General features: G+C 39.9%; 1 protein-coding gene across 2 annotated transcripts in view; it reads left to right on the forward strand.

The window, feature by feature from the left end:
- The first annotated feature begins 7,273 nt into the window (after positions 1–7,273).
- Positions 7,274–23,924, forward strand: part of UBQLN1 (ubiquilin 1) — a 49,052-nt gene continuing 32,401 nt past the window's right edge. For both annotated transcript variants that reach the window (XM_019940343.3, XM_019940344.3), the window contains exon 1: positions 7,274–7,653. In XM_019940343.3, coding sequence (XP_019795902.1) covers positions 7,465–7,653 — 189 coding nt within the window. In that variant the 5' untranslated portion in view covers positions 7,274–7,464. The remainder of the gene's footprint in view (positions 7,654–23,924) is intronic.

Here is a 23,924-nt window from a genome sequence, read left to right on the forward strand (position 1 = left end):
TGGTTAAGAAGGCACCTGCCAATGCAGGGGACAAGGGTTTGAGCCCTGGTCCGGGAAGATCCCACACACTGCGGAGCAACTAAGCCCACGCACCACAACTACTAAGCCTGCGCACCACAACTACTGAAGCCGGTGCACCTAAAGCCCGCGCTCTGCAACAAGAGAAGCCACCACAATGAGAAGCCCGCACACCGCAACGAAGAGTAGCCCCCACTGGCCGCAACTGGAGAAAGCCTGTGCGCAGCAAATAAGACCTAACGCAGCCAAAAATAAATAAATGAAATGAATTTATTAAAAATAAATAAATAAAAGACATGGGCTCCCCACGCTCTTATAATTCAACCCATTGCATGTACAGGTGTCACCTGGCCCCCTCTGCATCATTCTGCAGAAGTCAGGGATTGGGGAACCAGTGCAAGAAGATGCTGATTCACTGCCCACTGCTACCGCTGTTGTTGTTTCTAACATAAGAGTCATGTGCCTTCTGCAAGTATTCCATGAAACTGTTAGTTTATAAGTAGGAAAAAAATCTCAAACCCTTCACAATCCTTGTTAGATTATAGAACAACTCAGATAAGCTATGATGTTGTCTTCACCTTTCAACTCATTTGAGAACCAAGATTTTAAGAATTATTTGGATGAAATGAAAGGATTGGATGACTAAATTTTTTTAACACTTTTCATCTTCAAGTTGCCTTTTTTTTTTTTTGACTGCGCTGTGCAGCTTGTGGGATCTTAGTTCCCCAACCAGGGATTGAACCCAGGCCCTCAGCATTGAGAGAGTGGAGTCCTAACCACCTGACTGCCAGGGAATTCCCTTTAAGTTGCCTTCTTGAGTGCTACAAAACTCCCCAGCATCCGGAAGCATTCTTTTTTTTTCCAGAAGCATTATTATTCTCTGAAATTCCTAGATGATTTGCTTCATAGAGTTTGTACCCTTTAACTTACTTCTCTCTGCTTTCAGAGAACACCTAAAATTTCTCCATGGCTCATTTGGTTAGTTTATACAACAAGGTGGCAGACTCTTCATATAAGGTAACCTCCTAAGGTCAGGAAACACATTCCAAACACATGTGTTTGAATAAATTTGTCCTCTGAAATCATAAGGCTTGGAGTTTTACGCAGAATAAAACCAAGCTTGAGTCTAATTACAAAAATATTTATCCCTGTATTTGTATGTTTCCAGGAGAACCAGTCTTACCACTTCTGTAAGATATTCAAGGCTTGCCCTAGGAACTGTGTCTCAGGTTATCAGTAGTATCCTATTTATAAGAGAGGTCAAAAGAGAATAGTCTATGAATATTTTGAGGCATTTTCAGAAGGCCTGAATAAATTCAGACTCCTAATAAGAGATCAGTAGGTGAAATGTAATAACACTAAAAGCAAGTTTATAACAGAATCCTGGCAATACTTACCAATATTGGGGAAAATCCAAAGTAAGGTTTATCACGAGTAATATAATCAATAAAGAGACTGTAGTGAAATATGATTTTTTGATATTTGATAACATTTGCTATTCTACTTTGTGACAGAGGACTAGGAAAAATGTAGATAGTAGGGATGATCCCACCAGCTCTCTGTACAGCTTGGTTCCCAAGGGACATTTGGCAATGTCTAGAAACAGTTTTGATTGTCATAATAGTGGTGGGGTGGTAGTACTACTGGCATCTACTGAGTAAAGGTCAGGGATGCTGCTAAACATCTTACAATGCACAGGACCACACCCCACCACCTGCAAACAAAGAATGATCTGGTCTCAAATTTCAGTAGTGTCAAGGTTGAGAAACCCTGCTGTGTAGGAACAATAAAAAACAGTGAGACCAGTGATGGAATAGTTCTGTATCCTGGCACCTAGTTATGGTTACATGCATCTATACATAGGATAAAATTGCATAGAACCACATACACACATGCACAAATCAATGAAGATTTAAAAATATGGTGAAAACTGAATATGGTCTGTAGTCTAGTTTACATATCAATTCCCTAGTTTGATATTATGCAGCAAAAATTTAAGATGTCACCATTGGGGGAAGCTGGGTGAAGGGTACAAGAGACTCTTTGGAGTACTATTTTTGCTACTTCCATCGGAGTCTATAATTATTTCAAAATAAAAGTTAAAAAGAAATGGTGAGGGGGCTTCCCTGGTGGTGCAGTGGTTGAGAATCTGCCTGCCAATGCAGGGGACACGGGTTCGAGCCCTGGTCTGGGAAGATCCCACATGCCACGGAGCAACTGGGCCCGTGAGCCACAACTACTGAGCCTGCGCGTCTGGAGCCTGTACTCTGCAACAAGAGAGGCCACGACAGTGAGAGGCCCGTGCACCGCGATGAAGAGTGGCCCCTGCTCGCCGCAACTAGAGAAAGCCCTCGCACAGAAACGAAGACCCAACACAGCCAACAATAAATAAATAAATAAATAAACAAATAAAAAGAAATGGTGAGTGACTTCCCTGGTGGTCCAGTGGGTAAGACTCCATGCTCCCAATGCAGGGGGCCCAGGTTTGATCCCTGGTCAGGGAACTAGATCCTGTATGCTGCAACTAAGAGTCCTCATGCTGCAACTAAGAGTCCGCATGCCACAACGAAGAAGCCCGCATGCCGCAACTATGAGCCTGCATGCCACAACTAAAAAAAAAAGATCCGCATGCTGTAATGAAGATTCCACGTGCTGCAACCAAGACCCAGCACAGCCAAAATAAATAAATTAATTAATAAATTAAAAAACAAAAAAGAAATGGTGAGACTGGAGCAAAATAAGAACCACAGGTGTGTTCTTCAGAGAAGTTTCTCTTCCCTTGTGCCTCTGCTGGCCCCCTCGTTGCTTCTGTGTGTTATGCAGTGGCTGGCACAGCTGTGAGATCCTACTTAGCAGCTTGTATTCAAAGCTTGTGGTGGCTGTAGATGTATTTGTACATTCTACCCAGTGGTCTAAAGTTTTAGTTGACAAATTAATAAACAACCATCCTCACCACCTCTTCCGCAGTCCTAAGGCTCAGAAACTTATTGAACATTTTACCCTACTCCCTTTGATTTGGAAGTAGCCCTAGAGATATTTGTGGACTGTTCCTAGGCTGTGGACCACAGTTTAAGATCAGTGTCCTAGCAAAGTTTCTATTTCTCACCACTGCATCTTTCTCATGAAGTTGCCCCTTTCAACATACTTAACCAAATCATATCCATTCCTCAAGGTCTGGCTCAAATCATTTCCTTTAAAATCCTTCTCTGACTCTCTTTCCTTCCCTGGCACCAAGCAGGGAGTGAATAATGTTTCTTTCCTCTGAAACTATTGCAAAGCAAATAAGGCTCAGGTTATGTATGGTATGTATTATCTATCTATCATCTACCTATCACTGCACTATAAACCTTGGAGGAGACAAAGGAGTATAAAATATGATTTTTTTTTTTTTTTTTTTGCGGTACGCGGGCCTCTCACTGTTGTGGCCTCTCCCGTTGTGGAGCACAGGCTCCGGATGTGCAGGCTCAGTGGCCATGGCCCACGGGCCCAGCCGCTCTGTGGCATGTGGGATCTTCCCGGACCGGGGCACAAACCCGCGTCCCCTACATCGGCAGGCGGACTCTCAACCACTGCGCCACCAGGGAAGCCCTATAAAATATGATTTACTGATCTAAATGAATTTCTTCTCTAGTGGTAAAAATGACAGTTCAACAATTCATGTTAGCAGTAAATGCTCTCTTGCCAAGAAATTAGCTTAGGCGTTGTGTGGTACTAATGATGATTAAGACTTGATCCCTGTATTCAAGGACCTTGTCTAATAAAAGAAATATGCACATAATTTAAGTGTAACACAAGGCGGAATGTGATAAGTGACAGCAGAAAGGTAATAGTCATATGGGAATATATTTAGAGAATATGTCTGATCAAAAAATGTAATCAGGGAAAAATTGTTAGGGAATATCACATTTCAGGTAAGTCTTGAAGGATGGGTAAAACAAGTCAAAATGGGAGGGAAGAATTTCTACTTGCAGTGAAAATGTTGTGTTGAAACCTACAGGCAGGAAAGCACGAGGCAAGCTTGGAATGCTTAGTGGACTCACTTGGTTGAGGGTAAGATATGAATGAGGAGCAAGGTTTTTTGGTCACAGAGGGCCCTGGACGCTATGCCACAAGTTTAGATATTATTCTGAAAGTTTGGTGAGAGTTAATGACAATTTTCTGGGTGTCACAATGGAAGCTTAGTTCTGGAAGGATAACATATGGCACCAATAGAAAATAGTTTTGAGGATGGTGACTTTAGACTGAGGCAAAGGAATCTGTAGGAGGTTATTGTTGCAATCTAGGCCAGAATTAATGAGGGTGTGAACTAGACTGGTAGCAGGAGAAACAGTTTTAGATAATAGAAGGTATGTTACAAGTGATGAATTGTCAGGTGAAGTGTACAAATGATTATGATGGTCAGAGGAAAAAATTATTCTGCTTGGGTGTTTTCTAAGAGAGAAAGCAGCAATAATGGACACAAACTCAGGGGGTGTAGTGACTTGAAGGAATGATCATAGGTGAGAAAACTACAATGTACATGTGCTTCTAGAGATGAGAGTAAATATGTTTGACTGCAGCAGATTGTATCTATAAAGTAATGGGAGTGAAGCTTGAAAGACCAGGAGTTAGTTGTAGAAGGCCTTGCATCCAGTTAAGAAGCTTGGGCTTCAGTTTTGAGACAATGGGAGTTTAGAATGGATCTCGAGTAGGGGAGTAACATGATGAAGGCGTGTTATTTACACCACTTATTTGACATATGTACCATCTTGTGTTATTATGTAAGTTTAATCCTGGACACAGGATTAAAGTTTGCTCAATAAATTCTTGTTGATTGACTGAATCGATTGACTCATTTTGTCAAGGAAGAATTCTTCTACCACGTGAATAATAATCTCATTAATATACTTTAATTTTGAATATTGAGACTTATAAAAAGGGATCTATCCAGTTAGATCTGGCTCATATTGGCTTGTGAAAACTGAATGATAAATTTCAGGAATTTTGTGAGCAAGAACCACAAGTTGGTAGCTTGAGATTGGCCATTTTGCAAGTATTTACATCAAGGAGATTGGGAAATGCTAAAAAATCAAAGCTTGTTTTCTGGAGAGTTGGTTATTAAACATATATCACCACGGCACTGCTTATCTCCACCTCCCTTCATTCTTCTAACCCCCCCCTCAAGGTTTTTGAGGGCGGAGACTGAATCTTATTTGTCTCTGTATCCTCAACACAGTATTTGGACATTAACGTGCTCAATTAATGTTTATAGAATGAATGAAATATGCTCTTGTAATTTTTTTCCAGACTATTTAATAAACAAAAATCATTCAAAAGAAATTCAAATAGAAATCTAGACCTTGTGGGCCAAATCAGATCCTATGCCTGTTTTTGTAAGTAGCTTTACTCGGACACGGCCAGGCTTAGTCATGTATGTATTGTCTATGGTTGCTTTGTGCTACAAGGGCAGAGCTGAGTATCTGAGACAGGAAATGTATGGCCCACAAAGCCCAACATATCTACTATCTAGTCCTCTCTGAAAGTTTGCTGATCCCTGATCTAGACCCACACATCCAACAGTTTCTTAAAAGGTAGGATTGTTCCTAAAAAGGGCCATAATGAATTACTATACTGTATATTCTTATAGATAAATTATATTACTTCATAAATTGTGCATAGACATCAGAATTTTGTAGAAATTAATGTAGACACAGATAATTATAGAGCAATTTCATAAGCGTAGGGTTAGATATAAATGGTTTTCCACTGGTGGAATTTTCTACCTTGAGAAGTAATGATTACCTCACATGTAAACATAAGCAAACAGTCATCCTTTAGCAGAAAGCCTTGTGTAATTTGTTCATGTTATTGAACAATGCTGCCAGAAACATAGCTGATATGAAATGATGTCTATATTGCAATTTATACTTTAAGAACTTCTCTTAGACCCAGATTCCAAAATGGCTCTGCTAAAAAGTGGTCTTCATGCAAGAGTACTTATAGCCAGAACACAGTTGTATGGTTTAAGAACAGAAATACACAGTGTATCTTTGCATACACGGTGTGGTGTCAAGAATTTACATTTGCAATACTGGTTAATAAAGTTCAGGTCCAGTGTTGTACATTCCTTGCAAGTCATCTTTAAAGGCAAATGACGAGGTCATTTAAAATTTAGAATTCTCTACGGGAAAATTAACTTCTTGTTTCTTATTTGTACCCACACTACATCGATAATTTTTGAACAACTACCTTTAATGCCACCTAAAGTCTGAAATGGAGCAGTAACTTAATTTGATAGAATGTAAAATGAACACCTCAGCTACGTTAAACTGCCCCAGTTGGGTGGACACTCCTTGGGTACCCTGTTTGGGTACCCAAACATCCTGGGGAACCGCATTCACAGAGAATTCAGGGGTGGGCTAGCAGGGCTGTCGGCGCGGGAGCGAAGGCCATTGTCAACACAGGTGGCCTGATCACCTGACCAAATCGGGCTGACCCGAGGGTGGGAAGCTCTGGTCGTGGAGCAATGACTCCGCGGAACTGCGCAGGGTAGCTACAGGCGCGTACACCATTTTCCCTTCGTTATGATGAGGATTTTTTTTTTCCTCCATTAACCTTTCACCTCCGGCGCACCGGACTGTAAGAGCAAGCGTTTAAAATTTTTCAAGTATGCAAAACTTAAGCACATTTAAAAATGAACCACATAAAAAAAAAATGAACCACAAAAAACCCTCGCAGGCGTGTTTCAGACCCTCCTCCCAGTGGGGGTATGCGAAGCCAGCACAGGCGCGGAGTGGGTGCGCACCGTAACCGCGGGGTGTGAGATGACTGGGTGGAAGAAACTACCTAGCCCGCCAGCGCGCAGGCGTATTTCCGACCTCAGCGCCCAGTGGTCGAGCCCCCTTTCCAGTAATTTCGCTAGCCGTGACGTCATCCCTATGCGCCCTTACGGTGCCTCCCAGAAGCCGTAAATTCATTTTTTGGTAAAGGGGTAAAAAGGAATGAACTGACCTCTTCCGCCCCACTTTGTTTTTAGTCCTTCTCTCTGAACGCGCCTACGCTTTGCAATGGAACGGGAGAGGGAAAGAAAACCGGCCACAGCTCCAAGCGGCAGCAGGCAGGCATGACTCGGCGACGTCGCCAGCCACGTTACCCGGCGTGCCCCGCGCGGCGCCGGCGGAGGGACGTGGGGGGAGGGGCGGGGAGGAGGAAGCGGCGGCGGCTGCGGATGTCGCTGCGACCGAGTGGCGTCTGAGCACACGGCGGCTGCTGAGCGCCCGACCCGGGCCTGCGCCGGAGCCCACGCCAAGCTCCGCGGCTCCTCGCCCGTTACGGCGGCCTTGCGCCCGTTGTCACTGAGGCGACGTGCCCCACATTCTCCGCTGCTCGGGCTGGCCGGCTCTGGCGTCCCCTGGCTCCCCCTCGCTCGCCCGCTCCCTTCTGCGCGCCTGAGTCACCGCCGCCGCCATGGCCGAGAATGGTGAAAGCGGCGGCCCTCCGAGCTCCCAGGACAGCGCCGCCGCTGCCGAAGGTGCCGGCGCCCCCGCCGCCGCCGCTGCTGCTGCCTCCACGGAACCCAAGATCATGAAAGTCACCGTGAAGACCCCGAAGGAGAAGGAGGAGTTCGCAGTGCCCGAGAATAGCTCCGTCCAGCAGGTGAGGGCCGCCCGAGGCTCGGGCGGGGTGTGGATGGCGGCAGGACCTCCTCCCGCGGCGGGAGAAGCTTTTGCAAGGGCCTGGGAGGAGGGGGTCGTCCCCGGAGCTGCCCTCGGCTTTTCTCCCGGGCCTCCTTCCAAGTTAGATCACACCCAGGTTCGTGGGTTTGCACCTGGGGACGCCGCAGAGGTTTGTGGCGGGGCCGCGCGGCCTGTTTGCGGGACGTGCCGACGCCGCTTTCCACAGCGCCTTCCTCCTGCTCGGGCGGCCGCAGACCCCCAGCCGCCTCCCCCAGCTCCCCGCCCCCAGCCGCCTCCCTCCGGCTCCTCACAAAGGAAAGGGACCCGCCGCCTGGCTCCAGGCGGGGTGGAGGCTGGGCGAGGGTTTGCCTTAGCCTAGTCCGCGGTTTTGTCTCATGAAGGAAAAAAAAGAGGGGGTGCTCATTGTTTTACCTGCTTGCGGGTTAAGGTGGATTTTGGGGGGTGAGGATCACGTGTACCTTTAGTTCTGCTGAAATCTTTCCCACCTTCCAGTCTTTAAAGAAAAAATTAACTATAATGTAGAAATTGCTTTCAGCCGCATCTTAATAGTACAAGGCTTAAGGAGAAAGGTGGATGACTTTCAGTTACGACTTGCTGGATTTCTTTTTAAAGTATATTTGTTATCCCTTAGATGCTAATCGTTGGGGAGGATTTTGTTTCATTTTAGAGGGATAGCTATGTTCTTCAGATACTAGCGCTTGCAATCTGATAAAAGAGAACGAAATTGGAGTTACTGGAGAAAAATAAAAAATAACTCACGGCTTAAAATCTGTTCAGGAATATAAATTTTGTAGTTAATAATCTTGAGGAATTTAACAAATCGTTTTAGTTTGTTGTTGAATATACGTCCCAGGATATTGCCCTAATTATTGAATTGATTTCAGGCAATGTGAACAGTTTATGAAGAAGCAAAAATTCCTGAAATGTACCTACAGATTTCCCTAGGAGTAATAAATGATTGGGGTATTTTTTTATGTAATTCTGAAAGGTGGTGTGTAGTGAGAAACTTTGACTACCTATTGAATCACTTCTTTTGGTCTCTCAATTCTCCTATAAAAATTTTCCTTAACATTTTAATATTTTGCGGCCTACAGGAAAATTGAAATGTGCAGTGAACACCCATGTGTCCCTCACCTAAATTAGAGTTTTGCTTTATTTGCTGTATGGCACAATTAATCATTTATCAGTCAATTTTATTTTTTGGGTGCATTTCAAAGTAAGTTGCAAGTATTAGTACATGTTACCCTTAAAAAGCACTTAAGCAATGTGCATATCATTAACCTGAGTTCAATTTTTAACTTAAAATTTTTTTTTACGTAAGTTTGACTTGCAGTGAATTGCGCACGGTTGCCATTCCACGAGTTTACACAAATACATACACCTGTTTAATCCGAAGCCTAATGGAGTTGTAGAACTTCGTAATTAACTAGAAAGTTCCCTCTTGCCCTTTTCCAGTCAGTTCAGTCACGTCCCTCTGTCAACCAGTGTTTTGATATTTTTCCTCCATGGACTTGTTTTGCTTATTCTAGAATTTCACATAAGTGGGATTATATGGTATGTACTCTTGGGAAAGGCTTTTTCATTCAGCTTAGTGTTTTTAAGTCTCGTGTATCCTCAGTAGTTCTTTCCTTTTCATTGCTGTGTTGTCTTCTGTTGTATGAATATACCACCACTAACTGGGCTCTTTCCAGTTAGTTGCTATGAGTACTCTTATACAAATCTGTATTGTTGGACAAATGCGTTTATCTCTCCTGTTAGAAGTGCTTAAAAGTGGAATGACTGGGTCATAGCGTAGCTGTAGGTTTAGTTTCATAAGGAACTATGTTTTTTAAAAGTGCTTGTACCATTTTACAGTCACACTGACAGTACATGGGAATTCCCGTTGCTCCACATTCCTACTAACATTTGATAGTATCAGTCTTTTTTTAGTGGGTGTGTAGCCATATTAACTTTTGAAGCCCATAGTTCTATCTAGGATTCCTGGTTCAGGTCTTCACCATCCTGGCTGCTTTCAGTATTTTACTGTAAAAGATTAGAAATAAAGTCAATATTTTGTAAATAGAAGAATTCATTTAGTTCAGTTTATTATGCTTTTTATCTGTGAGGATTTTTTAACTTTTTGTGATGGTGAAACTAGAATTTCAAATTCTGTGGAAGTTTTAGTTTTACTCCTCTGTAACCAAAGTAAAATTTTAATAGATAAAACTAAAGTCTCTCTGTAGCAACTTTTTGTCATGGCAGTTGAATTTTTGTTTTGACGAATACTTTCTGTTGAAGCAGAAAACGTGATAAAAATTGAAGCTCATCACTGCGCCAAGAACCAGAAGACAAACTGAACTACTATGGGCTCTGTTAGGGGAAGTACATACAGAAAAATGTACAAGAATAAGAAAAGTAGTTTTCACATCGTTTGTAAAATTCTACCTGAAGCACACAAAAAAAGCATCTGTCATTTTATAATTTTAAATTTTTCTAAGGGTTTCACAGATTTAAACTATTTGCTACAGATTAAAATTTGTCATTAAAATAAACTTAATGACATTGAGATTTCACTAAAAATGTTTAGTAAAAAATTGGGAAGTATTTGGTTCGGAAAATTCTTATCTAATCTTAGAGGTAAAGAGGGTAAGCAAAAGACCTACAAAAGGATAATATTGAAAGCTTAGGCTTTCTATCAGGCAAATCCCATTTTCTGCAATTTAAAATTTCTTTCACTGTTTCTATATAACGTAAATTCTCAATACATTATGCTGAAGTAGTATTTATATGAACATGTTCTAATAATTGATGAAACTATATTAAATCTCTTAGGTATAAAAAAGTTGTAAGGTGGTTATTAATTTTCTTGTTTTTCCCTCAATTTCTGTTTGTGTATAACAGGCAGAAACAAGATACTTTAATACAGTTTGTATTTAACACTTTTAACTTGTTCAATTGATAATAAAGGTTATACTTTTTTAAAATTAAAGTGAAATTTATTTTTCATTGCGTACTCAGAATCAGTTGAGTAATGTTTAAATTTCTAACTAAAGGTGGTTAGAATATAAACTTCACTATGTTCCAAGATGATTTCATTAATAAGGGTTTTCATAATATAAGTAGATAGATTTTTAAAAATGTGTAATGGCAAAAAGTCCCTGTGTATGAGATTATGTTTTCTATTAATCATTATTTTCTATTGGAAACAGTTTGAGGATTTCTAAGTGTTAAACAAGATGAAGTCCAGAGGAATGTTGTCTGTGTGTGAGTGGTTAAAATTAGTGCAGAGAATGGGAAGGGCAGTTTTGTATACTGGCTCCTAACTAGCTTGTTCTGGGATTTTTGTGGCTCTCTAGATTATAGTGTAAGATTTTGAAATGCAGTCACCTGAAGTATTCAGGCAGTGTATATTGTAGTTTTAGAAAATACCTTTGTCACTTGAATCTTTTAGAAAAATACTAACATACTTAGACATAACGTAAATATTATGTATTGAATAGAAGTGAACCTTTCCTTGATAAGAGAAATTATATTGCGTCAGTGTCATCATCACAAACATCATTTAAAATTATACTTTATAGGGTAGATCTAGAACTCTTGTCCACAGTGGTGCCACCAGCCACATCTGACTGTTGAACACTTAAAATGTGGCTAGGGCTTCCCTGGTGGCGCAGTGGTTGGGAGTCCGCCTGCCGACTCAGGGCACGCGGGTTCACATCCCGGTCTGGGGGGATCCCGCGGGCCGCGGAGCGGCTGGGCCGGTGAGCCATGGCTGCTGGGCCTGCGCGTCCGGATCCTGTGCTCCGCAACGTGAGAGACCGCAGGGGTGAGAGGCCCACGTACCACCAAAAAAAAAAAAAAAAAAAAAATGTGGCTAGATGTGATTTGAAATGTGCTGTAGGGGTAAAATACACACCAGATTTTGAAAACTTTTGGCTTGTTTCTTTGGATAATGTTTTCAATATTTATCCATGTTGTAGCATGTATCAGTACTTCGTTTTTATTGCTGAATAATATTCCCATGTATGGATATGTATGTTACATTTTATTTTTCAATTAGTTGAGGGACATTTGGGTTGTTTCTACTTCTTGACCATTATGAATAACGCCTATGTGAATACTTATACAAGTTTTTTGTGGCCATATGTTTTCATATTTCTTGAGCATATGCCTGTGAGTTGAATTACTGGGTCATGTGATAGCTCTGTGTTTACCTTTTTGAGGGACTGCCAAACTATTTTCCAAAGTGGCTGTACCAATTTTTATTCCCACCAGAAGTGCATGAGGATTCCAATCACTTTCCATTGTGTATAACACTTGTTATTGATCTGTCTTTGATCCTAGTCTTCCTAATTGCTGTGAAGTACCTTACTGTGATTGCTTGGCTTCCTGTTGCTCAAGCAGCAGTTCTTAATATGGTCTGGGGGGTCACCAGGGCCCTTCTCGGAGGATCATAAGATCAAAATTAGTTTCATGATAGTTCTGAGAGGTTATTTGTGTTTTTCACTCTAATTTTATCACAAGCAGCGTACTTTTTCAGAATCTTTTAGATGTGAAAATCCAATTGTCTTCTATTATGAGACTAAAGTGATGTGCAAAAATTTAAAACAGTGCTATTCTTCAAACTAGGAAAATAGCTATTTTTCATAAAAAAGGTATTTAATGTAATGAGTTTGTTATCTTGAATGAATTTTTAAAAGATTTCTCAGTTTTAATTTCTAGTATATCAATAGATATAACCTACATAAACAAAAACTCTGGGGTTTCAAATTTGTAAGAGTTGTGTCCTGAGGTCAAAAATTGCTGCAATGGAGTATTTAATAGATTACGTAGATACTTACAAGATTGAGGATTGGGCTTCCCTAATGGTGCAGTGGTTGTTGGGAGTCCACCTGCCAATGTAGGGGATGCGGGTTCGAGCCCTGGTCTGGGAAGGTCCCACATGCCATGGAGCAGCTAAGCCCGTGAGCCACAACTGCTGAGACTGGCGTGCCACAACTACTGAAGCCCACGCGCCTGGAGCTGTGCTCCATAACAAGAGGAGCCAACTCAATGAGAAGCCCACGCACCGCAACGAAGAGTAGCCCCTGCTCGCTGCAACTAGAGAAAGCCCGCGCGCAGCAGTGAAGACCAAGGCGCCACAAATAAATACATAAATTAATTAAAAAGATTGAGGATTGACTGCAATAAATTACTGTTATTTCTTGCCTAGAAACTGTGGTAGCCTACTGGTCAGTCTCCCCCATTAATTCCTAGAGCAATCTCTGAAAAATAGTAATCAGATCATTTTATTCTCTACATAAAACTAACAGCTCCCCATTGATCTTGGACTTATGTAATGTGGCCATGAGGCCCTGTGAGATAAGATTCTATCCTGTGTCTCCATTCTGACACCATCTTTCCTCCTTGGCTCTTGCTTTATTGACTTCTTAGTTCCTTGACCTGTTAATCACATTTTTTTTCCTGCCTCAGGAGTTTTGTGCAGTTTGTTTTTGCTACCTGGAACGCCTCCTACTCTTTGCCCGTTCTCAGTGCAAAGGTCACTTTCTCAAAGAAGTATCCCTGATTTTCCAGAGTTGGTTGGGATTCCCCATTGTACTTTCTCACAGCACCCTGTTTTTGGTCGTAATTTATTACAATTTAAAGTCTATATGTGATTATTTGATTAGTGCTTTTTTTTTGCTAGAGAGGATCTGTGATTGTTCACTATTGTGTTACCAGAGCTTAGCACATAGTATGTGTTCAGTAAATATTTGTTTACAAATGAATCTGTCATATGCATGATAATGTGTAATTAATAATTACTACCAGTTGTTCAGTCATTACTGAATGCAGTACAGTTGTCCCTCGCTACCTGCCAGGGATTGGTTCCAGGACCCACTGTGGATACCAAAACCCACAAATGCTCAAGTTCCACAGTCGCCCTCTGCATTTGTGGATTTGGATGGCTGAGTGTGTACATAATCTCATTGGTTTCTAGCCCTCCTCTCACGGCTTCGTTTTAAACTGCTCTCCCCTTAGCTCACCACTCTTGACTGCCGCAGGGTGTTCACTCTCGCTTCTGGTTACTGGAACAATTCTTCTAGAATAGCCTTTCTTTTTTTTTCTTTTTTTTTTTTTTTTTTTTTTGCGGTACGCGGGCCTCTCACTGTTGTGGCCTCTCCTGTTGCGGAGCACAGTCTCCGGACGTGCAGGCTCAGCAGCCATGGCTCACGGGCCCAGCCGCTCCGCGGCATGTGGGATCCTCCCGCACCGGGGCACGAACCCATGTCCCCTGCATCGGCAGGCGGACTCTCAACCACTGTGACACCAGGGAAGCCCTAAAATAGCCTTTCTTAACAGAGGATCTTCATCTGAACCACAGAGCACAGCAGGGATTTGAATGACTGTCACTTTTTCCAGCTAATATACTTTTAAATGCATAGGAGAGAAGTTAATTTTTTTTTTTTGCGGTATGCAGGCCTGTCACTGTTGTGGCCTCTCCGGTTGCGGAGCACAGGCTATGGACGTGCAGGCTCAGTGGCCATGGCTCACGGGCCCAGCCTCTCCGCAGCATGTGGGATCTTCCCGGACGGGACACGAACTCGTGTCCCCTGCATTGGCAGGCAGACTCTCATCCACTGCGCCACCAGGGAAGCCCGAGAAGTTAATTCTTTACATAAAGTAGGGTGTGCTGCTAAATGTTTTATCAACTAGTTCTTTGGGAAAAAACAGCACTGATTTACTGTAGTGTTTGCTGATTTCCATTTGTAAATACCTCTCACCATGGAAGATTTTAGGCTACTGATTCTAAACTGGCTTACACAATTCCTGAAAATTCAGCAGTCTAGCTGGTAGGAGCCATTGCTTACAGTGGGTGTCTTAAGGCAGGTGTCAGCAAACTAGAGTGGGCCAAATCCACCATGCCCATGCACGTCTCTATTATCTTTGCTTTCAGGACAGACCATGTGGCCCACAGAGCTGAAAGCATTACTATCTGTCCCTTTACAGAAAGTTTGCTGACCCCTGCCTTTAGGGCATTAGGGCTTACTGGATCTCGATTTTGTCACACTTCCTCAAAACCCTTCTCATTGGAAAATTTACCATGACTTAAGTTTAACAGTGTGACCAATAGAGATAATGCAAGCTACATATGTAATTTAAGTTCTCTCAGCCACTTCAAAAATAAAATTAATTTTTATTAGAATATTTAGAACATAAAATTTACCATCTTAACCATTTTTGAGTGTACAGTTCAGTGACATTAAATACATTCATATTCTTGTGCAACCATCACCACCATCCATCTCCAGAACTCTGTTCACCTTGAAAAACTGAAACCCTGTACCTGTTAAACAATAGTTCCCCATTATCTCCTCCTGCCAGCCTCTGGCAACAACCATTCTACTTTTGGTCTCTATGAATTTGACTACTATAGGTTTCTCATAAGAGTGGAATCATAGTATTTGTCCTTTTGTGACTGACTTTCACTTAGCGTAGTGTCCTCAAGTTTCACCCATGTTGTAGCATGTGACAGAATATCCTTCCTCTTTAAGGTTGAATGATGCTCCATTGTATGTGTATACCATTGTATGTATATACCCACTTTGTGTATCCATTCAGCTGTCAGTGTCACTGGGTTGTTTCTATCATTTGGGTATAGTAATGTTAAATGTTTTATTTAACCTAGTATATCTTAAGTATCATTTCAACATGTAATTGATATTTTAAAAATTGAGATATTTTACTTTTTTTTTCATACTAGGCATTCAAGATCTGGTGTGTATTTTACACACACAGCACATCTCAATTTGGACTAGCCACATTTCAAATGCTCAATAACCACATTTGGTTAGAGACTTCCGAATTAGATAGCATAGCTAATAAAGTCTTCATGCTTCATTCCCTACTTACCTCTCCCCCTTTATTCACTGCATTTCAGCCATTTTTAAGTCTTTCCCTCCAACTATCACTAGCTCTTTCCCTTTCTGAGCTTTTGCCAATGCTGCTAATGACAGTAACATAACAGTACTTATTCCAGGCTTATCAAGGCATACTGCATTATTGTTATTTTTTTTAAGTTTCACTTTATGATGAAAGTACTATTGTTTCCTCTTTTTTAAAGTGAAGAAACCGGAACTCAGATTAGTAATGTGATTAAATTTATACGCCTGTTAAATAGTGCAGCCTAGATTGAAATCCAGTGACTAACTTTGGAGCCCACACCTAACCACTGCTCCAAGCTGCCTTGACTTTCCTCTGGTTGGCTTTTCAGCCTTTGGGTTTATTTAAATGTCAGTTCATTAAAGGTTGATTGGACTCACCAATCTAAATTAGATCAATGACTATAATCTCTTGATACCATTTTGTGATTATATGGACTTTCTCCTCTCCACCCCATACTGTCAGAATTTACAAAGGTAGGGGTGTTTTGCTTACCTCTTAATCCCATTGTACCTACCTAGTATTGCACTTGGCACACATTGAGTAATGCAAATATTTATTGAGTGAATGAACAAATAGTGTTTTAAAGATTTATTTGCAGTATTTTGTACTTAGTTGGGACTATTTTAACAATGTGATTTACTTAGAAAAATGCGACGTTTATTCGTGGTTTAATCAAATGTCTAAAGGCATTATTTTAGTTGTTTTTGTATCTGAGCAGCTTAAAAAGAAAATCCCATTAAAATTAGGATTGGGAATTTATTAAGAGACTAAAGTTGCTATCTTCAAATCTGTTTGATGCAAATATTACTGAGTTAACATACCGAACAAATTCCATTTATTATAAGCATAAATAAAATGTATATATATGCGCCTCTATTTTGCAAATACTTTCATTATAAGAAGATATGAACTCTGGTTTGTTCCAGGTAAGTTCATGCCATTCTGAGTTAGTTTGATGTTCTGTAAATATGACAACACAGACTGCTTGGTTTATTGATTAAGCAGCTTCTATACAGATTTCTAGACTAGTAAAATGTTTTTGATAAATTTTGTATAGCCTTTAAAGCTCTCTCCAGTTTTTATAAAGGATATGGCTTTATTTGTTTTTAAAATACAGACTGCAAAGAAAATGAAATACATTATGCATGCTGTTACTTTAGGAAGTTCAAATGATGTAGAAAAGTATGAAATAAGGGGACCCGTTCAAAAAAAGTTACTCTAAATGTGTATCTATCTATCTGATTCGGTCCGGAGAAGTGTTTCTCTATTTACCCATATATAATTTTCTGTTTATTCCTGTTAAGCAGATGGATTATTACCCACACTTTTTCCTTACTCTTTTTATTTGTATCTTTGCAGTCTTTCCATATTGGCATGTGTAGAGCTAACTCATTCCACTATTTATGATTATTTGTGTTTTTATATTAATATTTTGAGAAGTGGGGAAAGGGTGTTGTCATTATTAACATTGAAATGTGGTCTGCATTTTGGAGAGAGCATGAACCTTGGAATTTGAGAGATCTGACTTTGGGCAAGGCGCTTGACACCTCTGAGCCTCACATTGTTTTTTTTTTCTTAACATCTTTATTGGGATATAATTGCTTTACAATGGTGTGTTAGTTTCTGCTTTATAACAAAGTGAATCAGTTATACATATATTCCCATATCTCTTCCCTCTTGCGTCTCCCTCCCTATCCCACCCCTCCAGGCGGTCACAAAGCACTGAGCTGATATCCCTGTGCTATGCGGCTGCTTCCCACTAGCTATCTACCTTACGTTTCCTAGTGTATATATATCCATGCCTCTCTCTCGCTTTGTCACAGCTCACCCTTCCCCCTCCCCATATCTTCAAGTCCATTCTGCAGTAGGTCTGTGTCTTTATTCCTGTCTTACCCCTAGTTTCTTCATGACATTTTTTTTTTCTTAAATTCCATATATATATGTTAGCATACGGCATTTGTCTTTCTTTCTGACTTACTTCACTCTGTATGACAGACTCTAGGTCTATCCACCTCATTACAAATAGCTCAATTTCGTTTCTTTTTATGGCTGAGTAATATTCCATTGTATATATGTGCCACATCTTCTTTATCCATTCATCCCATGATGGGCAGTTAGGTTGTCTCCATCTCCGGGCTATCGTAAATAGAGCTGCAATGAACATTTTGGTACATGACTCTTTTTGAATTATGGTTTTCTCAGGGTATATGCCCAGTAGTGGGATTGCTGAGTTATATGGTAGTTCTATTTGTAGTTTTTAAAGAAAACTCCATACTGTTCTCCATAGTGGCTGTACCAATTCACATTCCCACCAGCAGTGCAAGAGTGTTCCCTTTTCTCCACACCTTCTCCAGCATTTATTGTTTCTAGATTTTTTGATGATGGCCATTCTGACCAGTGTGAGATGATATCTCATTGTAGTTTTGATTTGCATTTCTCTAATGATTAGTGATGTTGAGCATTCTTTCATGTGTTTGTTGGCAATCTCTATATCTTCTTTGGAGAAATGACTACTTAGGTCTTCTGCCCATTTTTGGATTGGGTTGTTTGTTTCTTTGTTATTCAGCTGCATGAGCTGCTTGTAAATTTTGGAGATTAATCCTTTGTCAGTTGCTTCATTTGCAAATATTTTCTCCCATTCTGAGTGTTGTCTTTTGGTCTTGTTTATGGTTTCCTTTGCTGTGCAAAAGCTTTTAAGTTTCATTAGGTCCCATTTGTTTATTTTTATTTCCATTTCTCTAGGAGGTGGGTCAAAAAGGATCTTGCTGTGATTTATGTCATAGAGTGTTCTGCCTATGTTTTCCTCTAAGAGTTTGATAGTTTCTGGCCTTACATTTAGGTCTTTAATCCATTTTGAGTTTATTTTTGTGTATGGTGTTAGGGAGTGATCTAATCTCATACTTTTACATGTACCTGTCCAATTTTCCCAGCACCACTTATCGAAGAGGCTGTCCTTTCTCCACTGTACATTCCTGCCTCCTTTATCAAAGATAAGGTGACCATATGTGCGTGGGTTTATCTCTGGGCTTTCTATCCTGTTCCATTGATCTATCTTTCTGTTTTTCTGCCAGTACCATACTACCTTGATTACTGTAGCTTTGTAGTATAGTCTGAAGTCAGGGAGCCTGATTCCTCCAGCTCCGTTTCTCGTTCTCAAGATTGCTTTGGCTATTTGGGGTCTTTTGTGTTTCCATACAAATGGTGAAATTTTTTGTTCTAGTTCTGTGAAAAATGCCAGTGGTAGTTTGATAGGGATTGCATTGAATCTATAGATTGCTTTGGGTAGTAGAGTCATTTTCACAATGTTGATTCTTCCAATCCAAGAACATGGTATATCTCTCCATCTATTTGTATCATCTTTAGTTTCTTTCATCAGTGTCTTATAATTTTCTGCATACAGGTCTTTTGTCTCCTTAGGTAGGTTTATTCCTAGATATTTTATTCTTTTTGTTGCAGTGGTAAATGGGAATGTTTTCTTGATTTCACTTTCAGATTTTTCATCATTAGTGTATAGGAATGCAAGAGACTTCTGTGCATTAATTTTGTATCCTGCTACTTTACCAAATTCATTGATTAGCTTTAGTAGTTTTCTGGTAGCATCTTTAGGATTCTCTATGTATAGTATCATGTCATCTGCAAACAGTGACAGCTTTACTTCTCTTCCGATTTCGATTCCTTTTATTTCCTTTTCTTCTCTGATTGCTGTGGCTAAAACTTCCAAAACTATATTGAATAAGACTGGTGAGAGTGGGCATCCTTGTCTTGTTCCTGATCTTAGTGGAAATGCTTTCAGTTTTTCACCATTGAGGACGATGTTGGCTGTGGGTTTGTCATATATGGCCTTTATTATGTTGAGGAAAGTTCCCTCTATGCCTACTTTCTGCAGGGTTTTTATCATAAATGGTTGTTGAATTTTGTCAAAAGCTTTCTCTGCATCTATTGAGATGATCATATGGTTTTTCTCCTTCAATTTGTTAATATGGTGTATCACGTTGATTGATTTGCGTATACTGAAGAATCCTTGCATTCCTGGAATAAACCCTACTTGATCATGGTGTATGATTCTTTTAATGTGCTCTTGGATTCTGTTTGCTAGTATTCTGTTGAGGATTTTTGCATCTATGTTCATCAGTGATATTGGCCTGTATTTTTCTTTCTTTGTGACATCCTTGTCTGGTTTTGGTATCAAGGTGATGGTGGCCTCGTAGAGTGAATTTGGGAGTGTTCCTCCCTCTGCTCTATTTTGGAAGAGTTTGAGAAGGATAGGTGTTAGCTCTTCTCTACATGTTTGATAGAATTTGCCTGTGAAGCCATCTGGTCCTGGGCTTTTGTTTGTTGGAAGATTTTTAATCACAGTTTCAATTTCAGTGCTTGTGATTGGTCTGTTCATATTTTCAATTTCTTCCTGGTTCAGTCTTGGCAGGTTGTGCATTTCTAAGAATTTGTCCATTTCTTCCAGGTTGTCCATTTTGTTGGCATAGAGTTGCTTGTAGTAATCTCTCATGATGTTTTGTATTTCTGCAGTGTCAGTTGTTACTTCTCCTTTTTCATTTCTAATTCTATTGATTTGAGTCTTCTCCCTTTTTTTCTTGATGAGTCTGGCTGATGGTTTATCTATTTTGTTTATCTTGTTAAAGAACCAGCTTTTAGTTTTATTGATCTTTGCCCTTGTTTCCTTCATTTCTTTTCCATTTATTTCTGATCTGATTTTTATGATAACTTTCCTTCTGCTAACTTTGTTCTTCTTTCTCTAATTGCTTTAGGTGCAAGGTTAGGTTGTTTATTTGAGATGTTTCCTGTTTCTTAAGGTGGGCTTGTATTGCTATAAACTACTCTCTTAGAACTGCTTTTGCTGCATCCCATAGGTTTTGGGTCGTCGTGTCTCCATTGTCATTTGTTTCTAGGTATTTTTTGATTTCCTCTTTGATTTCTTCAGTGATCACTTCGTTATTAAGTAGTGTATTGTTTAGCCTCCATGTGTTTGTATTTTTTATAGATCTTTTCCTGTAATTGATAACTAGTCTCATGGCGTTGTGGTTGGAAAAGATACTTGATACAATTTCAATTTTCTTAAATTTACCAAGGCTTGATTTGTGACCCAATATGATCTATCCTGGAAAATGTTCCATGAGCACTTGAGACACATGTGTATTCTGTTGTTTTTGGATAGAGTGTCCTATAAATATCAATTATGTCCATCTTGTTTAATGTATCATTTAAAGCTTGTGTTTCCTTATTTATTTTCATTTTGGATGATCTGTCCATTGGTGAAAGTGGGGTGTTAAAGTCCCCTACTATGAATGTGTTACTGTCGATTTCCCCTTTTATGGCTGTTAGTATTTGCCTTATGTATTGAGGTGCTCCTATATTGGGTGCATAAATATTTACAATTGTTATATCTTCTTGGATCGATCCCTTGATCATTATGTAGTGTCTTTCTTTGTCTCTTCTAATAGTCTTTATTTTAAAGTCTATTTTGTCTGATATGAGAATTGCTACTCCAGCTTTCTTTTGGTTTCCATTTGCATGGAATATCTTTTTCCATCCCCTACTTTCAGTCTGTATGTGTCTCTAGGTCTGAAGTGGATCTCTTGTAGACAGCATATATTTGGGTCTTGTTTTTGTATCCATTCAGCCAATCTGTGTCTTTTGGTGGGAGCATTTAGTCCATTTACATGTAAGGTAATTATTGATATGTATGTTCCTATTCCCATTTTCTAAATTGTTTTGGGTTCGTTATTATAGGTCTTTTCCTTCTCTTGTGTTTCCTGCCTGGAGAAGTTCCTTTAGCATTTGTTGTAAAGCTGTATTGGTGGTGCTGAACTCTCTCAGCTTTTGCTTGTCTGTAAAGGTTTTAATTTCTCCATCAAATCTGAATGAGATCCTTGCTGGGTAGAGTAATCTTGGTTGCAGGTTTTTCTCCTTCATCACTTTCAGTATGTCCTGCCACTTCCTTCTGGCTTGCAGAGTTTCTGCTGAAAGATCAGCTGTTAACCTTATGGGGATTCCCTTGTGTGTTATTTGTTGTTTTTCCCTTGCTGCTTTTAATATGCTTTCTTTGTATTTAATTTTTGACAGTTTGATTAATATGTGTCTTGGCGTATTTCTCCTTGGATTTATCCTGTATGGGACTCCCTGTGCTTCCTGGACTTGATTAACTGTTTCCTTTCCCACATTAGGGAAGTTTTCAGCTATAGTCTCTTCAAATATTTTCTTAGTCCCTTTTTCTCTTCTTCTTTTGGAAACCCTATAATTCGAATGTTGGTGCGTTTAATGTTGTCCCAGAGGTCTCTGAGACTGTCCTCAGTTCTTTTCATACTTTTTGCTTCATTCTGCTCTGCAGTAGTTATTTCCACTATTTTATCTTCCAGGTCACTTATCCGTTCTTCTGCCTCAGTTATTCTGCTATTGATCCCATCTAGAGTATTTTTCATTTCATTTATTGTGTTGTTCATCATTGTTTGTTTCATCTTTAGTTCTTCTAGGTCCTTGTTAAATGTTTCTTGTATTTTGTCTATTCTATTTCCAAGATTTTGGATCATCTTTACTATCATTATTCTGAATTCTTTTCCAGGTAGACTGCCTATTTCCTCTTCATTTGTTAGGTCTGGTGCGTTTTTATCTTTCTCCTTCATCTGCTGTGTGTTTTTCTGTCTTCTCATTTTGCTTATCTTACTGTGTTTGGGGTCTCCTTTTTGTAGGCTGCAGGTTCGTAGTTCCCGTTGTTTTTAATGTCTGTCCCCAGTGACTATGGTTGGCTCAGTGGGTTGTGTAGGCTTCCTGGTGGAGGGGACTAGTGCACAGGCCACATTTTTAACATGTGATGTAATATCTGCTTCACTAGATTGTTTGGAGGATTTCGTGAGATAATATGTAAAAGTACCTGGCTCAGAGTTTATATACTTTACTTTTATTGGTTTCTTTCCTCCTGTACGCTTTTGTTTGCCAGTGAATTGAGTCTTAATTTTTTTGTAGTAGAAGGAAGAATGCGAGCTTGGGTAAGTGAAGCATTTAGTTTGTGGATGTTATATTTAGGTCATAGAAACTCCTAGAAATTACATTTTTATTGATAATTCACTATAACATTTTTGACTGAGTGTTCAGTTTTATATTTATAAGAGGTGCCCTTTTCTCATATAGCTGCTTATGTCTCTAGTTTATCTTATACCCAACATCTTCGTGTAAGATTTATGCAATGGTTTTTTTTTTTAATATATATTTTTAAAATTTATTTTTGGCTGCGTTGGGTCTTTGTTGCCGTGTGCGGGCCTTTCTTTAGTTGTGGTGAGCGGGGGCTACTCTTCATTGGGGTGCGTGGGCTTCTCATTGCGGTGGCTTCTCTTGTTGCAGAGCATGGGCTCTAGGCTTGTGAGCTTCAGTAGTTGTGGCTCATGGGCTCTAGAGCACAGGCTCAGTAGTTGTGGCACACAGGCTTCGTTGCTCCGTGGCATGTAGGGTCTTCGCTGACCAGGGCTCGAACCCGTGTGCCCTGCATTGGCAGGCAGATTCTTAACCACTGCGCCACCAGGGAAGCCCCTATGCAATGTTTTTTAATGAGGGTACTTTAAGGTTACTCAGACTCAGGCATTTGTTGCAATAAGTTTTATGTTTCTGCAGACGAATAGTGTTTGTGGACTGCCTCTGTCTAAAGCTGCTTTGAGAAGTTTTAAGATTGCTAATTGTTTTTTTTCCTAAGTCAATATTACTTAGTTTCTGATTTTTTGTTGTAGTATTCAATAAAAGTGTAGTAGGTAAAACAGACATAGAAGTAAAGTTCAAATGTTAGAGATCAAATTTTGGAAAATTTGAAGCCACTGTAAGCTATTTCCTCTGCCTTTTTTTAGAGTGCAGAATAGAAGTTTAAGGATATATGAAGTATGTGCAGGATTTTTGGCTCTTCTACAAACACATAACATTGTTTAAGTTGATCATATTTGGATTAAAATTTTATAAAATACAGCTTATTTGGAAAAGTATAGCATATCTCTTTGATATGGTACAGTTAAAAACTAAGATTTATTCATTTTTGTTTCTAGTGGAGTGGCAGGCAGCTGAGCGTCATAATCCTTGGGTTTTGTAAGTTTGTTCCAAGCTTTGGATAACTTACTCAGAGTAAATGAATATTACATTAGTCTATTTGGGAGTAGTTCTAATACCTAAATTGTTTGACATCGGTTGTTTGAAATGTAAAACTTATTTGTATAACAATTAGATTATAATAAGTAGTCAGATTATACAGTTTCCCTTTGTATGGTACTAGAAGTATAGCTGTACCCTATCTGTCATAATGCTCTCCAACTTTCACCATGAAGTGCTATAAACTCA

Source organism: Tursiops truncatus, chromosome 6, assembly GCF_011762595.2.
Source record: "Tursiops truncatus isolate mTurTru1 chromosome 6, mTurTru1.mat.Y, whole genome shotgun sequence".
Taxonomy (NCBI): domain Eukaryota; kingdom Metazoa; phylum Chordata; class Mammalia; order Artiodactyla; family Delphinidae; genus Tursiops; species Tursiops truncatus.